An 18231-nucleotide genomic window follows, 5' to 3' on the forward strand; every position below is an offset into this window, starting at 1 on the left:
TGGACGCTGAGGAATACGTTAAACAGTGCGATGACTGTCAGCGGACCAAAGTACCACTTAAAAGAGATGATATGTCGCTTAGACCAATGATGGGGGCAAGAGCTTTTGCAAAATGGGGGATTGATTATGTCGGACCCATTTCACCTCCTGCATATAAGACTCATGCACAATACATCGTTGTGGCTACAGACTATCTAACAAAGTGGGTCGAAGCAAAGGCAACTCAAAAAGCAGATGCCAGGACCACGGCACAATTTCTATATGAATACGTCTTTGTACGATATGGATTGCCAATAGAAATTGTGAGTGATCGAGGCACACATTTTATAAATGAAGTGATAGAGATCCTTCTAGATGAATTCATGGTAATCCATAGGAAATCAGCCCCGTATCATCCACAAGCAAACGGACAAGCTGAAGCAACAAACAAAACCATATGCACGGTCCTTACGAAGATTGTATCTGAGTCGAGAACTGACTGGGACCAGAAGTTGCATTCAACATTATGGGCATATAGGGTAGCATATAAAACATCAATAGGAACGACCCCATATAACATGGTTTTTGGGCTAAATGCTATCTTACCAATAGAATTCTTGATTTCAACCTTAAGGGTGGCTAAAGATCTAGAGTGGACAGGGCACGAGCTTTCCGATAGAATAGATGACCTGGAAAAGCTAGACGAGCTTCGCCTAAAAGCAGTAGCTTCTATCTACGCTCAAAAAAGGCGACAAAAAGAATTTTTTGATAAGCATGTGCGGACTAAAGAGTTTAAGGTTGGAGACTATGTCCTAGTTTACACTCTGAAACAGCATGCTAAGAAGCTTAAAAAGCGAGGGATGGGACCTCTGGTGATTAAAGATCTATCACCAAGTGGAGCCGTCAAGCTTGCTACATTAGACGGAGAAGAAATGCCCAATTGGATTAGTGGATGCAGAGTGAAAAAGTATCTTTTGCCGCTAACCCAAGACATGCTTCTCAAAATACATCAAGAAAAGCTGCGTGTCCAGAAAAAGAAAAAGATTGTGGAGGAAGCGCAAGCCGAGGCGAAGGAAAGAATGGAGAAAAGAAGACTACTGCGTCAGAAACAGCGCAATGAAGGAGCAATACGAATAAACGCAGTCAGTATAACAGAAAGGGATAATGACAAAGAAGAACCCATCATTGAATGCAAAGTAGGAACCAACCAAATCAAAGCCAGAGCACTATTGGATTCAGGAGCTCAAGCTAACCTACTTTCACTTAGTTTGTATAGGCAATTGACAAATGACACTAAACTACAAACTGCCAAGCAAGAGTTAAAGAGTTACTCTGAGAATTCAATCAAAACTGTCGGATGCACAGTTTTACATATCCAGATTAACCAGTATGTGTATCCTCATATGTTTTACGTGGTCGAAGAACAAGCTACACAACATCCATTATTGCTAGGACAACCATGGCAGAAGCAATACAATGCAATGATTGACTGGAGTTCTGAATCAGTGCTTATCAAATACGAAGGTGAAAGTCAATCAGTTAAGTTCACCAAAGGAGCAGAGCCAACTCCAAAGGAAGAATCCACGAACAAGGGCAAACAACAACCAGAGAAAAAGAAGAAGCAAGGGCAACCAAAAGTTTCTATACAACCGGATTACTCTTGGACGAGGAATTCTCAACAGTGGATAAGGAAGACATGCAATAATATAACAGCTCAACCTTGGGAAAAAACGGAGTCAAAGTTGGTATGGAGACCAAAAAAGGTTGTGCCAGAGAACACAAAGGTGGAAAACAGAGTCTTCAATACCAGACAACAGAGTGATTCCAGACAATCAAGGACAGTGAAACAGATCTGGATTCCAAAGAAGTTCATGACGGCACAAAGCTATAGCAAGCAAATTTGGATCCCAAAGATTTGTAAACAGGAACTCCCTTCAGTACAATCAACGGAAACTCCTAGGTATTTCAAGGCGAGGAAATCAACACAAAGAACAAAGCAGGTTTGGGTCGCAAAGAGTTTGTGGCAAGCACAAGTGAAGCGGAAGCAGATTTGGATTGTAAAAAAGAACAACAAAGTAAAGAAGAATCCATCTACTGATTCTACTACCGAAGTATCGCCAACCCAAAACCCGACCACCAATCCTTCAATCAAACAAAGAGCAGCTTTATTGGAAAGACTGTTGTATCATCGCTCTACAATTGCATTGGGAACTTATGACCAAAACAACTACATTGCTTCGTCCACAGACACTTCATAGTCGTCCGGGAGGACTCAGACTAGGAGGGGGGGAGGTATACAGGTATACATGAGCTACAAAGCAGCTACAAGCGAAAAAAACGCTACAAAGCAGCTACAAAAAAAAAAAAAAAAAAAAAAGTAAAACAAAAATTATATTACAAGGGCAGTGTCTTACATGATTTTGCAATTTTTATGTTTGATTGCGGATATTGATAATATTTATGCCCTTATATACCTTGTTTTGCAACAAGAAGAGATCAAATGATGAATTTGGGTCTCTAGACGTGTAAATATCACTAAATAAGAGTGTTTTTGGAGCTAAAAAGTAGAAAAAAGTGGTAATCCAAGTCCAGAAATCACAAATAAGTGTATATTCATATACACAGGGTTACCAGCTATTTATTGTGTATGTTTGAAATTTTTTGGCTTCAATTTGCTATTTTCCTTTATTTTTTATGATTTTCTTGATAAAAGTAAAAGAAAAATAAAAAAGCAAGTGAAACGAGATCAGAAAAAAGAAAAGAATAGATGGTGATGATCCTAATGCCAAGGGCAACCCATGGTAAAAATTGAGTACAATTAGGGAAAAGTTGCAGAAAGCCCGAAATGACAGAATTTTGGCAAAGTGGATAGATTTCTCAGAAACAGGTCAAACGGAGTCCAAATTGAGAAATTTCAAATCCTAAAGTGCATTTCACGACGAGATAGGAGCACATGTCAAATTTGGTAACAAGTGATCCGGGAAGTCCGAAGTTAAGTATTTTTCACTTCACTTTCAAGCTCATTTCCACTATTACCTTCTTGGAGGAAGCAGTACTGGAACAAGAAGGAATAAAGATCTACCAGGGGACTTTCAGAGATCCTCAAGGGCAAGCGGTGGATATACCGATGATCCCACAAGAATTGGTGGATTATAGCAAGTCAGAGAACATCAGCAGGTACCTGGAAAGGGCAGACTTGCACAGATTCTTCACCTCGAGACCATCAGGTGTAGATACAAGAAGAGTGTATGAGTTGGCAACCTCCATTCAGAAGGATGGGAAAGCCACATTGACAGCAATAGATGGAGAGAAAGTAGAGGTACAGATCACTCCACAGCTCATTGCAGATGCATTGAAGCTGCACAACAAAGGGAGCTCTGTCAGGGAAAGAAGGGAGGCTATAGAGGTTTATGGGTCCAAGAAACAGAATGCAACCTATGGAGATATGGCAGACCAAAGAGCGGCAACCCTTTGCCGACTGTACAACCAGTTTCTCCATATTTGCAGTAAAAGACCGCAAAAGTATACGACACCACCCCATGCCATTGCAACTACCATCACATGGGCATTGAAGAGCAATATGCCAAAAGAGGTGAATTACGCTCAACACATCCACGAGCAAGTAATTGCCATGCACAACGAGAAGCCAAAATATATAGGAGGAGCTGAAGTTCTGACAAGAATAGCTTATGAAGCTATTGGAGCAAGAGATCAATGGCCAAAGGTTCCCTCCCAGAATGAGTGGCTTAGAGAAGCCGATGAGGAGGAAGAACAGCCTGAAGTATCCAAGAGGGCGTCCACAAGAGCACGCAGGAAACTAGAAATAGTTTCAGAACCTGAAGAGGATGTGGATGAGACGCTTATGAAGAAAGCAAAGAAGAAGGTTGCTCCCAAGCAAACCAAAAGTCAGAAAGCGGCAAGAATGGAAAGACTGGTGGAGCAGTTTAGAGCGGAAAGAGCTCTAAAGGGGGACTTTGAAGAAAAGTGGGTGCCAGACCCCACTAAAGTCGGAACTAGCTCAGCTAGGCCACATGTTGATCAATATGATCAATATATTAGAGCTTATGAGGAGTCAGAGGCTATACTGGAGCAGCAACCTGTCAAGCCATACACTGAAGAGGAAGTACAGCTTTTAAAAGCTGAGCTGAAAAAGGACGACAAGGGGAAGAAGAAAGTAGATGAGTCTACTGAACCTCAAGAGAAAGACGGGCAAGCAAACAAAGGGAAAGCCAAGATGACTGAGGACAATCAGCCCTCCTTTACTGATGTACCAAGCCCGAAGAAGACGGAAATCATTGTGGAAGAGACCACAGTAGAGATGGACACGGCTGGTATGGAAAAGCCGGAGGCCGGGACCAAGGAAAAGGAGATAGATACAATTCAGCAAAAGAAAAACGATTATGAGGATCTGGTAGCGATAGGGTACACTGAAGAAGAGGCCCTTGAGGCAGTCTATGGGATCCCCCTACAAAAACAAGATGATCGAAGAGGGACAAAGGAAAAAATAAAGAGTACAAAAGAGAGTGAAGAGAAACTGGACGAGCAGAACGTACTAGAAGAGCCGAAGCCAGTGGAGGTGGTGGCAGAAAAAGCTTTAGAGTTGACAGATGAAGATGAAAAAGACATGCACATGGTGCATGAACTGCTCAGCAAGATCAAAGAAAGATCCAAGGCAAAGGAAGTGGAGATTGAGACAGCCAAACAAAGGGAAGCCGAGTTGCAGAGGAAATTAGAGAATGCTATGACTGAATCTGAAAGTCATAAAGCATCACTCTACGATGCAAAAAACAAGAGTCAGAAGCTGGAAAGAGCATGGCAGGATTGCAAAAAAGAAGCCAAATTGGCTTAATTACCCCAGGATGCCAGGACCAAAGGCAGGAGAGAGAATAGGTAAAGCCTACATGGTGAAAACCCTAACGGGCACCATCAAGCTCTTTACTGGCTCTCCTGACCTTTCGTGTCAGATGCTCAAGAAAATTTGCAGGACTCTCTTAGCTTGCATTGAAGTGTTCGCGCCAGATAAATCCACGACCTCGAGTCTACTATCGACGACCGACACAGTGACTGATATGATGTATGATCTTTCATTGCAGCCTTCTCCAAAAGTGTTGCACCTCCTATACCAGAGGATTATGTTTTTGCCTAGCTTCCACATGCAAACATTCGAAGAAGCTTTCTACACCGGTTTTTTCACCCACGAAAGCAAAATATTCGGCCCAACCTTGACCATCGGCAACCTACGATACGAATCACATTTGCAGATGCTCAAGACGACAGGACTTTATTGACCAAGCATAAAAGTCATGTCAGGGACGACATGAATGCGGAGGGGGGGAGTGTTGAGCCAGCAGAGGATCACACCCACATTTTTGCTCACACTCATCATTTTTGTAACCATTGATTGTAATAAATGTCTTTCCGACATTGATTTTGAATTGAGCCATTCATTAAGTAACGGGACTCAATTGAGTTTTCAGCTTGTAATCCCGAAGTAATTTCACTTGCTGATGTAATTAGTTAGAGATGTTCTCACCTCCAAGGCTGAGGTATATAAGCCAAAGTTTTTGTAACCTAAGGGGATTCAGTTTTTAATCAAAGGTGAGTTTTTGAGCGCCGTGACTGTGTCTGAGAGAGAGAGAGACAGAGAGAGAGAGAGAGTCTTATCTACTTGCTACGCGAGCTACGGAGCCGCCATTGGAGAAGCGACACCGCCATTGTGTTAGCAACGGCGAGAGCTACGCACAGATACCAAGAGTGCGCGCTATCGGCTTCTATGTGTGGTAAGTTCCTACGAGCTTCGGTGTGAGTTTTCTTCCAACTCGTGTGTCGGAATAGAGTGTGCAGCATATCTATAGAACCACAACGAGTAGAGCTACACATTAGTACCATCGGGGTCAAGTTTCGGTCACCTGTATTTTTCGGCCTGTCTTCATACGCGTTTACTGCACGGAGTTCCAAGCTTTAGAGAAATGGGACATTTTGTAAGGTTTCCTTTTAATTGAGGCACTGAGTGAGTGAGTGACACGTGGAGGGTCTTTCCTTCCTTGAAAATTTTAAACTGCATTATATATAGTATAGATATAGATATAGAATTCACGAGTCATTTTTTGGCACCCATGACATGAGCCATCTTTACTATGGAAACCTATGAGTTGCTTCTACATTTGCCATACCCTTACTACATTTGCATGATATAAGATGACGTGAGGATATGAGACGGCCATTTGATACATGTACAAACTAAAAAAATCAACCCCTAGCTTTCTAGGGTTCATCTCTCTTCTTAGGGATCTATTTTGGCATACATTTGGACTTCAATAATCTAGTTTCACTTCAATTCCATGCTCTTGTCATGTATATTTCTGTTAATCTAATCATGAATAGTGTTTTGGTTAACCCTCCATGACCCAACAATCCTTGGTCCCAAATAACAACGGATATGTATTGTCTCCCACAAAGCATATATCTCTACTAAATTGCTAAATGAAATATGCTTTTGAGTGTGGATGGTACAATGTGTAACCCTTACTTTATGAACTATAAACACTATGTTGACATTTGCTAGCCTTGCCATCCAAAGTTTTTCCTATTGCTCTTGTGGAAAAGTGACTAGTGTCTAGAGAGGGTCACTACAATAAAGAAGTCCCTATCACGTGGGTTTCACAAAAGAGATTATTTTATTCTATATTTTTTCATATTTTTACACAAAAAAGGGTGTTGAAAAAATGATTTCAAAACACTTTACATAATGAAGTAAAAAAAAAATTTCTTTTTATTGGTGAAAAATTTATAGCTAAGGAGTTTTATAAATAGTCATTGAACGTAGGTGTTATATAGATTTTACGTATAGTGACCACCCGAGCCAAAGTGTAGGCTAGACAATCAAAGACACAAAAGTGACAAACTAAGGATTTTTACCATGCAAAGCTTCATATTAAGTGACAAGAAGCAACAATTCTTGTGGGCCATCAACACATAAGTAGTACACATGGCATTCTCAAGCCAAAACCCTTGTGGAATATTCTGAATTAGTCACTTTCTTTTTATGTTCTCTCTAAAGAAACTCTCTCAACAAAAGTTTTCCCACAAGCTTTCTCTCTCTGCCCAGGGAAGTAGAAGAATCACACAATCAAAAAACACACACATATCAATGCACACACATCTCTCTTTAGAGTCTAGCTAGACACACAAAAACACACATACTTTTCCTTGCAGAGAGGATATTATTGCAACACTCTTTCCCTAGAAAGTATTAACATCAAAACTCTCTCTCTCTCTCTCTCTCTCTCTCTCACACACACACACACACACACACACACACACACACACAAACACATATTTCATTCCACTGTCTCTCTCAACCTCAGCAGCACTAAGGAGGGGGATAGCAACTGCAGCTACAGGAGTAGCAGGGGCTTTAGCAGTAGGCTGATCATACTATCCATCTATCTAGAAGCTATTCAACTCTCCCTCTCTTCTCCTTCTTCTATTCTCTTGCTGCAGGCACTCATCATTCTCAAGCCAAAACCCTTGTGGAAAAGCTTTAATGTTGAACACATATCATGTTGTTCATAAACTTGTTTCCTTCTCATTAATCTTACTTTGTTAAGGGATATACAACACTCTACATTAGTGATATATTCCTATAGTAGCCATAAATGAGTTAAATTTTTTTGACACTCATGCTCGTATAGGTAACAAATAATGTGTTAAATTCCAAAGTAGTATCACTTGAGCTAAGATCATAGATAAAATATCTATCATCTATAAGTTTTATTGAAATATCACTGCTCACAAACGTATAGAAAAATAAACTATTCTTTATTTTTATTTTTTTTGCAAAACTCACAATTGTGAGTCGATAGTATTAAGAACATCAGAAATATTACACTAACCTCGAGCTTAGACCGAGCCTTGAGGGTCATAGGATTACAAGTTTTCTGCTTGGTAGAGAGACTTTACTTATTACAAGTTTTCTCCTAGGCTTTACTTATTACAAGATGTCATGTATTGTTCTAGACGAGTCCTCTGAGGCAAAAATAAATATTCTTCTTGACCCTTTGTACATACACTGCATCAATATGTATCAAAGATCGATCATGTTCTCGTTGCTTGCATCTGTCGAAATATAAAGTTTGAGTGGACTTTTTATGTATTGTCTTTGAAAATCAAACAAAAAACACATGTTATTGTGCTTGTAATGCACAAAGAAAAGTTGATCTTGTACGTTCTTGTCTCCATGTAGAGTCTACAAGTATCTTAGGACTCGGTGTCCACCAATGGAAGATTGTGACAATGAGTGCATCTTTCCAAAGACATACATTTCTTCTTCCTAACTCCACTTGCAAAATCAATTAGTTTTCTCCTAGTTTTTTCAATCCTCCCAATACTATACATACATGCACAAGTAGAAGGTAGAGAAATTGGTTAGATATTATTCTTGTTAGCCAGAAATGGCCTTATACATTTTGTCCCCCCTATATTTTATCGACAAGTAGCAATTGCATAGATAGCTTATTGCCAAACATTTTGGAACTAAAAATGACCCTACTACTAATCTCACATTCACATAATTATGAGGTATTACCATAGTGTTAACTCTATAATGTCATGCATACCAAACCTACTCTTAATTCCTTATGTGTAGAGGATTTAGCTTGTTGTAGCTCACATTCATCAATCTATCTTTAAAATAAGGCAGGTAAGGAAGGACCTTGCCTACTCTCCTCAGACTTCAAGAAAAGTATGTCTCAATTCATAATCATGCCGCTTGGAAATCCGATAATTGAGCAAGAGCAACCAAAAATATTCCACGAAAATTGTCAACGAAATAGGGTAAAAATGTGAAAACTAATGGCTAAAAGTTCTAAAATTTTATCTCTGAAAGAGTATATTAGGGATTTAAATAGGTGTCCCCAATTCATTTTAATTGAAGTTTTCTTTGAAAATGAATGACAAAAGGATAGAAACCTTCATAGGACATTGAATGGACTTAAGACACATGATGATTGTTCACGGACGAGGCATGTCTATACTCTCTTTTGTGGCATAGTTTTCCTCCATGCATCCACAAAAAATTTGAAATAAGATCAGGTGTCATTAAATAAGATCATGTAAGTCCACATTAGGTAATTATCCCCATCCAATTTATCCTAACCAACAACCATTTTGAAAACATCTATGTTGTTGTCAACCATGACAAGTGACTACGGATGATGTATAAATTATCCCAAAAGAAGAAAAAAAACAGTAGGACTAATACATGCTATATATCACAATCCAAAGAGGAATATGTGTAACTCGTTCAACAAAAAAATTGCACTGACAAAAATTTTGCACAAAAGGACAAAATCGCCTATGCAAGATTGCCTATAGACGTGGAAACGAAGATAAAAATGAGCCAAATAAAAAAATTGAGCTCACCAAGCTCTATGAGCAGCTTCGAAGTGTCCGCACTAATAAGTTGCATAGTTACATAGTATCAAATAGTTGACGTTAACTTTGCCAGGTAACTCGTTCAGGTAAACCCTCGTGCAAGGCATCTCTAGAAGTGGTTTCCCACCTTCTAAGTGGGCAAGAATCTAAGCTAGCTAGCTCTCTCTCTCTCTCTCTCTCTCTCTCTCTCTCTCTCTCTCTCCCCTTGGTCTATATTTTTTAACACAGACGCTTGATGAGACAACTCTCCCATGTATTGGTCATGCAAGCTCGTGTCCGACATAGGTAGTGTCTATGCCCTGCATTGCTTCCATCAGTACATGTTGGGCACAATGACACCTCTATCATATGTCCTTTCTCCAATCACCCATGCCTCATCAATTGCAAGAGCCTCACTATTTTATCAAGCTTCCTTACCCACCCCTATAGACTAATATGTCTCCCCTCTCCCCATTTGTGCAACCTTCCCTACATCCATTGGGTTAGCGCCTGGCTTGCACCTACATGGCCATGTTTCCCTACCTGAGCACTCACACCTCCCTCTCTCCTACCATTGCCGATACTCAATGCAAACTTGCTATACTACAGAGCCCAACCATCTCCACCATTTGGGGCTTACTCCGCTTCGCACACACCCACCTGCTCCTGCCACACCACCTTCAAATCAGCCTTACTAATCAACGAAGATTCTGACGATCCATGGGAGGTTCCTATCAAAGTCGACGATGCGAAAGCTTAGAGATCAAGGGGAGAAAGCACGAGAGAGAGAGAGAGAGAGAGAGAGAGAGAGAGAGAGAGAGAGAGAGAGAGAGAGAGAGAGAGAGAGAGTCTCATGAACCAACCAACCTTGGCAATGAATAAATTGATATAAGTAAAATGGAGGCAATGGGTTGCATATATACCCACCTGAGTAAATTTTCCTACCCAGACTTTGAGAAATAAGTAAAATAAATACCTAAAAGCCAAAATAAATAATGGGATCACGGGCAGTTCACTTGAGATGCCATAACTTTAATACCCTCTCTGCAACTCATAATGGGCATAAATGGTGAGACCAAGTCGATGAAGAAGCTACCATGGACACCCAAGCACAGAATCCTTTCCACTATATACACCTTAGATTTGCTACCCTCAACTTTGTACCTTAGAAGAATGCCATCTTGAGCATCGGTTGACTTTTTGAAAATTGAATTGTAGACAACACTACATCCAAGAATCTCCATTTGTGAACACTTCCTAAAATACTCGAAGATAATGAACTTTGAAACACATCATGTCCATAATCCAGCCAACAACAATGGATTAGCATGCACATCCATAGTGTTTTACATACGTCTGATTGGTTCCCTGCTAGATGCATGTGCCTTGAACTCCAACCCACGGGTTCAAAAACCGATAACTTGAACTTCAACACAAGGGTCCAAATTAATTTTAAGTGAAATTGCTTGCCCCTCTTTGCCACTCACAAGACTCTTCTCTGGTTGAAGCTAGTGACAGCAATGGTCTCATGACTAGATATCTAGTGCCATGGTCACCACCACGTGTGCCATGGCCATCTCCTCTGTCAAATTTTTATCACCGTCATCTCCATCTAGCTTGCCTTTGCCTTTGTCTCTTTGTGATTTCTTGCTTTTGTCTTTGGCTCAAACTTTCAGGCCAAACAAAGCATCATGTCACATTTATAACAACGATTGTCAACCCTCATGGGTACCGAGGCAGCTAATTGAGTACTGATTTTGTTGTCCTTATCAAGCTTGCCTTTGCCTTTATCCTCTGGAGAACCTATGCATTTGCTTTTGGCTTCACAATCTCGAGCCAAACAAATTGACAGTTTCCTTTGCATATGCTACTAATTGGGAACTGGTCGATCTGCTTTCCATAGCCAATGGTCTTTGTTGGTCATCATGTCGTCGTCGTTGGTGCTCGAGCAAGGGGATGGCATACTGAAGTTGCAAGATCTAGAGTTTGGAAGTCCTTGCACTTCAAAGGGTGGCCGCACAATCCCCAAGCCACTCTTGTCATCTTTCTACAGTCTACGTTCTAAACCGCTGCTTCTTGGAGCTTCCTTGTTGCAACCTTTGTATTTTGGAAACGCTGAGCGTCACCCTTCACAGTCCCCCTCCGGCATTGATTTTTAAAACGTTGAAGCCTTGCTACCCTCCGGCGCCACCCTCTCCCCTTTCCGGCCTAGCGTATTGAAACATTGGCCTGTCGGCCGCCCTTTGTGCCCTATCCTCCCTGTGCCACAACGCGACAAGGCTAGTGTTTTTCGCTAGTGTTTTGACACGCCATTGCCTGTAGTGCCTCTTGACGACAACATTCCCTCCTCCCTTCTCAGCAGCAACATAGCCCTCTATTGCCACCCAAGGACTCAGCATCATAAAACGCTCTAGGTAGTGAAGAGGAGAGCACTTCAGAAAGCAGAGAGGAAAAATTTTCCATTGTGGTGGTGGCTTGGAAGGAGGTCTTCAAGGCCCGTGGTAAGAAGCATTTGGAAAGCTTTGGTGAAAATCTTGAAACGGTATGAGGCCCTTTTTAGGAGTGTGAAGCTCCCACTTGCCAGCGACCCAAAGACTCATGCAAGCCAGGCATTTTAAAACGCTACTTGACTGTGGGTTTTGAGCATCCCTTGGACATTGAAGGAGATCCACCCCCCCCCCCCCCCCCCCCCCCCCCCCCCCCCCCCCTCCCCTCCCTCTCTGTGGGGTTGTCTTGGAGATTTTGGAGTGTAATTTTGTGGAGCCGAGCGCATCTCTCTTGGAGACCCTTTTGAAGAAATTTCGAGAGCTTTTGGAGTAGCTTGAAAGAAGCGAAGATTGGAGCTCAAGAATTTGCAAGTCCTTCTTGTACTTCAAAGGGTAGCCGCACAATCCCCAAGCCGCTCCTCACAAAATGGGCTCCAAGCTTTAATTCCTTTGAAGCTACTCCTCAAAAAGAACTTTCACACCCCTCTCTTGAGCTCCAATCTTTGTTTCTTCCAAGCCACTCCAAAAGCTCTGATACCATGGGAAAGTCAACGATGCAGAAGCGTAGAGACCAAGGAGAGAGAGAGAGAGAGAGAGAGAGAGAGAGAGAGAGAGAGAGAGAGAGAGACTCTCCTAAACCAACAACCTTGGCAATGAATAAATTGATACATGTACAATGGGGGCAATGGGTTGAATAAATACCCATTAAGTAAATTGCCCTACCCAAACTTTGACAAATAAGTAAAATAAATACCTAAAAGCCAAAATAAATAATGGGATTACATTGGGCAATTCACTTGAGATGTCATAACTTTTAAGAGTTCCCTCCCTGGTAACTTTTGAAGGTCTCTTCGGATAGTCACTACTGTGTTCAAAGTTGTGCTCATTCTTCTTCAATGTGCTCTCTCTCTCTCTCTCTCTCTCTCTGGCTGCCTTTTTTTGACTCAAAAAGAAGCATTGAGTGAGACTTTTTGCGCATTGCCTTCGAAGTTCAAAGTGTAGTGCTTGTAACGCGCATAGAAAAGGTGATCTAGTACTTTCTTTTCTCGATATAGAATCTCATTGTTATCTTATGGCACGGCTTCCACCAATGTAAGAAACAAAACTTGCAACTATGAGTGGCTCTTTCCACACACAAGATATTTCTTCATTTGATCTCCATTGCAACATCAATCAATTTTCTCCTATTGTTTACCTTCCTCCCGATACGATCAGTATGTATATTGTTAAGGCACAAGTAGAAAGTGGAGAAATCGGTGATATATTTTATTTTTACGACTAGAAATGTATTCATACACAGTGCTTTCGTGCATTTGATGAATAAGTAGGAGGTGGAACAATTGCCCACATGACACAGTTTTCTTTTTGACAAAAAAGACTATCAAAGATGCTATCTTTTTCTTTCTTGTAACATTGAATATGGCTTGGTATTTGCCACAGTTAACAAGACAGCTTAAATGTAATGAGACACTTCGTATTCACCTTCATTATGTACCTAATCCTTTCCAAAATCAACTAGAAAATGTCATTCGGTAATGGCCCGATTGCTAATCCCACATTGTACATTCACATAATCATGAAGGTTTACAAGAGTGCTTAATCAATATTATCACATATGTCATAGACCAGCCCCGCAATTAATGCCATTCTCACAATGGAGTTTTGACATGCCATTGCTTTTTATAGATCACATTAGTATGTCTTTATAGGAAGGCAAGTAACAGAGGACATGCCCTTCTTCCTTGCCCCCTCTCTCCGTAGACTCCAAGAAAAGTGTGTCTCAGCCTACAATCATGCCGCTTGGAAATTCAATAATGATAGTTAGGAGTAAGAGCAAAAGGACATATTCTGTGTAAAATTCAACAAAATAGTGTAAAATGTTTCCTCTTTGTAAAAGTATATTAGGGAACTATGGTTAGGATGATAATTTTCCCCAAACATTGCATCTCCGAACTCTATTTCTGCATTGCTTTCCTCCATACATCCACAAATCCTTGTGTGAAAGTAGCATTCTCTGTTATATAGACATGTTTTTGTGTTATAACACGCGCATTTGATGATGCTCCGAGGATCAGATGGGGTTGAAGCCAGCTAAAACGGTATAAGGGCAGCAAATACTCCACTTGTACACATATAACACCACACAAAAAGCAGAAATGCGGATACATGAAACGTACCTTGAGGATCAAGGTCAAACTGGGCTGTATACGGTTGTGCTGCTAACCGCCGGCAAACCGACCTCCTGGGATATTTCTTGCTTGGGCGTCGAGGAATCCCAAACAGGAAAGGGTTCCATAGAAGCCAGCAGGATAAGGATGCCGTTGCCCAAAGCAGTGAAGGCGGTGAGGATACCGGAGAACCCTGCGGCGCGATACAGAAGAAGGCATTGTGTGGTGCCAACAAAAGATGAGGCAGACAGCAAGATGAAGGTGAGGAGGGCAGAGGCAAAGAGGATAAGGATGCCGGGAGGGGAGGAGCCAATGGAGGCGATGAGGAGGAGGAGGGTCCAGAAGGCCCAGGCGGCGAGGGAGATGGCAATAGCATGCGAGAAGACGGAGGCGTCGAGATGGGCGTAAGCGGCTGCAACACCAAAAGAGGGGATTTGGAGGGAGGAGAAGGAGAGCCAGTAGGCGCCGTAGGAGATGAAGATGGTGGCGGATAGGGTGTTGTAGCGGAACATTTCACAGATGCCGACAAGGAGCTGGAGGAGGCCGCCATGGAAGAGGGCCATGCCTGTGATGAGGTTTTGGGGGTCGGAGGGGTGCAGGTTCGCCACGCCCGCAGTGTAGCACGACAACACCAAGGTTGTGGCCCCAAACGCGAACAGCCCCGCCGGCGCTGGGTCTGCCTTCATCTTCATCTCGATTCTTCATCCTCCCCTCTGATCGCTCACGCCATTATATCCCACCATTGCTCGACGTTGCCCTCGAAACCGAGCTCGGGCGATCCTTCGCATATACCTGTCTCTACATCGGGATGATCATTCCTCTGTATCGTTTCAGCCTTGGTTCTTCAGGCTTGGTCCAACATCCAATAAGATTTCTATTACTAAGCTAGGGTGGCAGATACCGGCTGGGGAAAAATAGGAAAAAAAGGGAATCTAGCGAAGATGCTCTCTCTCTCTCTCTCTCATCGCATGGACTCTCTCTCTCCATGTCAGTCCCACACGTGGTTCTCTCATGCCAACCGAACAACTGAACTTGGTGGAGTCTAGAAGCCTCCAAAGCTTCTTTCTCCTTCACGAACATGAAGCTTCGTTCAACTCTCTCTCTCTCTCTCTCTCTGTGCGAATCTGCATGCAAGGTCTCCCTCTCTCACTCTATCTTTCTACGTCCTTGTTGCGTGCCCCTGTCAGGCCAAGGGCAGGGCCAAGGGCCAGGACGGACATGCGGTCAAGGGGCGCTATATTTAGGGGCTAGGAGTCTATATATGGCACGATTGGGTGGAGAGTTGCATGGTCCAGTCCCCCGTGGGCTTACATTGGTATCAGAGCTCAGGGGAAGGAGCAGCCATGGAGGAGGGGAAGAGGCAGGGCCTTCTCTCGAGTCTTCTCTCTCTCTCTCTCTCTCTCTCTCTCTCTCTCTCTCTCTCTCTCTCTCTCTCTCTCTCTCTCTCTCAGCATGGAGAAGCGTAGGCGAATCAATTCTCATCTTTCTTTCGCCATGGAATTAGCATAGCATGGGAGATGGAGGGGCTGCAGGCCGAAGGGGCTGCATGCTGCTCGTGGAAGCTTTGCATGATGCTTCAGTTTTGCATGCAAAGCCCTTCGGAAAGCTCCGGTTATGGATCCCACAAGGCAGGCAATGCCCCTTGGACAGCTTGACATGCAGGGCCGTGGGAGCGGCTGCCTGCGCACAAGGAGAGCCAGGACCGGACCTGAGCCGAATTGAGTGTCCTCGGTGTCTTTGGGCTCACAGCAGGGAGAGGAGCACTTTTCGACCCTGTAGCGCACTGTGATTTGGCCCATAACTCATATGATGAGCACTTCTTGCAGGGCGCAAGTTCCGCCATCGCTGCAGAGGGAGTTTTTGCTTTTAAAAAAAAAAAAAAAAAAAGTTTGTCCTCATGTCCGCCGCCCAAGGGGATTAGGGCCCTTCCAGTTAAGGGGAGGTGCCTACGATGAACCCCCTCCAACCCTATTCGTCCTGTACGACAAAGCCAGGACAATTTTGACCTACACATCGAGTGCAGTACACGTTTATGTAGTCTTGCAACTTTCGGGTATTGTATGCCTAATGCTTGAGGGTTGCCAATCATCGTTACGAGCAACCATTCAAGTTCAAGGAAGCACTTCGGGAAGGGTGAAGATAGTCAAGGTCGCATGAAGCTTGAAAACACCAGCCATACGGCCTTATGCACGGCTTGTCAATTCAAGGAAGCACTTCGGGAAGGGTGAAGACAGTCAAGGTCGCATGAAGCTTGAAAATATAAGCCATACGGCCTTATGCGCGGCTTGTCAATTCAAGGAAGCACTTCGGGAAGGCCCTCGAAGCATGCTCTTCCGCTGTTGTCATGCAGGTTCTACGCGATTGAAATCGAACAGTTTTGGGAGGCGGTATCCATAACAGATGGTGCATAAGTTGTACATTGTTATGTTCAAGCAAGGCTCGCTTAGCCTCCAAGGTGACGTTTGATTGTTGAGCACGGTTCACTACATGATTCGACATGCTTGGCATGCATGCTCATGTGTCATCGACAGATAGGCAAGTCGCATGGTATGCAGTAATTTTTTGATTTGGTTATGTAATCATCTGCACTTTGCTGGGTTTGTGAATGTCAATTTGTGCCATGATTGTTGCCCAAGGGGTGTATTGGTTTTCCAAGCATGGATTGAAGGTTTTTACAGCAAGGCTGTTATTGGCGCCAGCTAATTCCGGTTCTCGGCATGGTTTCTAAGCATTGCAGTTCTCACACGATTGACAGGAGTCTTTCTTTCTCCATCTTTGAGTTTGCGGTTCCAAATTTTCTAGGGCATGGCTCTTCGGCAAATTACTTCCGCACGTCAGTCGATGGAGACAATCCTAGATGGTGAAGTATGGAGTTTATACCTATGCATCATCGCACACATCATGTACCTTGTCACGGGTAATGGCACTAACACCTAGCAGAAGCATCTGTTGGCTATGCGAACAAAAGTAATTATGTGAAGCACGGCTTCAATTTGGGCATCTGCCATTGAAGATTCCCACTGTTGGCATAGGCTATGAGCATACACAATTGGGAAGGAATAGGCAATGTGTTTGCAGGTTATTTCCTACTGCAGGTTATTTCATTATGTACTAGACAGGTGTATACGCTATACGAGGGCGTCTGTGCACATATGGCTATGAGCCGTTTTGAAAAGAGTTTTTCCTTCCAAATTTCATGAGAACTGGTTGCAGCAACAACGACCAGTGCTTTGACAATTTTATACGAAGCAAGGCTTCTCCCTTCTGCCGAGATACTGCCCATGGATTTGGAATCAAGGGCATTGGCACCCAAGTTTGGGGAATTGACCAAATAGGGAATGTCACCTCACAGAATCCCTACCAGTTTATTATGTGCAAGGCACTTCTGGTTTGGGTTCTCACGCTTGAGACTGTCCTAGTAGCCAAGGGCTTACGCTTTTGCATGCAAGGCATGCTAAGCAGGTGGCATGGAGTCCACCACTTCCGGGATTACGCTTCCGCTGTCACACTTGCAACTCTGTCAAGGACATACTAAGTGATGGTTGTTGAACATGATGGTTGGTTGCTATCAACACCCAACAACACTAAAAGGAACCTAAAACTAGAACTTATTTCACAGGCAAAGTGCCAATGCTAAGTCATTTTCATACAATCACGACCCTGCAAGGCAGGTAGGTCAAAATGTGGTTGTGTTTTTCTGTTACCTCTCTCATTGAGAGAGTCACACCTGAAAAATGTGGAATGCTTATAGGATAAGCTACAAGTCAGGCATAAGATGTGTAAAAGCACACAGACTGGGCACACACTCTAGAAATTTAAGAAAAATTCCTCAGCCCAGCATGTTCTTCTTCTTCTCTCTCCTTCTCTTTAAGGGAAAAATGAAAAATCTTCTAAGAAGCTTTTGATACATGTTTTGCTCATGAGTGAGCCTGAGCCAAGGTGCTCTAACTCTCAGCTAGCACGTGGCTAAGATGCTACTCAAATTAGTCTTCATCGGTTCGTCCATTGAACACTAATTTGCATAAGGGCTATGAGCCACACCGGCTAAGAGCCATTACCAGGCCAAGGGTAAGACCCAACTATTGGCATTCTTTGGGGTGATTGTTTTCAAGATTAAACAGATCTACCCAGGGAAGTATACATCGACGTTAATGCACAAGCAAGAGTCTTGTCATTACGGATGT

General features: G+C 42.9%; 1 protein-coding gene across 3 annotated transcripts; it reads right to left on the reverse strand.

Annotated features, from left to right (window-relative positions):
- Positions 1 to 13258: 13258 nt before the first annotated feature.
- Positions 13259 to 14908, reverse strand: LOC147432961 (uncharacterized). Of its 3 annotated transcripts, none has more exons than XM_086491682.1 (2): positions 14057 to 14908; positions 13259 to 13664 (listed from the first exon to the last, which is right to left on the reverse strand). In XM_086491682.1, the coding sequence occupies exons 1-2, from the start codon at positions 14595 to 14597 to the stop codon at positions 13660 to 13662; spliced, it is 546 nt and encodes a 181-aa protein (XP_086347808.1). In that variant the 5' UTR covers positions 14598 to 14908; the 3' UTR covers positions 13259 to 13659. The 3 variants fall into 3 exon arrangements, with proteins under 3 accessions (XP_086347808.1, XP_086347806.1, XP_086347805.1); XM_086491680.1 differs by having other exon boundaries at positions 13259 to 13678; XM_086491679.1 differs by having other exon boundaries at positions 13259 to 13893.
- Positions 14909 to 18231: the final 3323 nt, after the last annotated feature.

Source organism: Adiantum capillus-veneris, chromosome 20 (assembly GCF_014529385.1).
Source record: "Adiantum capillus-veneris isolate H3 chromosome 20, ASM1452938v2, whole genome shotgun sequence".
Lineage (NCBI taxonomy): Eukaryota > Viridiplantae > Streptophyta > Polypodiopsida > Polypodiales > Pteridaceae > Adiantum > Adiantum capillus-veneris.

Bases quoted from the DNA above. Each gene is read 5' to 3' on its own strand.
- LOC147432961 (XM_086491679.1), bottom strand. From the start codon at position 14,597: ATGGCGGCCTCCTCCAGCTCCTTGTCGGCATCTGTGAAATGTTCCGCT. The intron at 13,894-14,056 runs GTACGTTTCATG...TCTATATAACAG, and splicing joins GTTTGACCTTGATCCTCAAG to AGAATGCTACTTTCACACAA.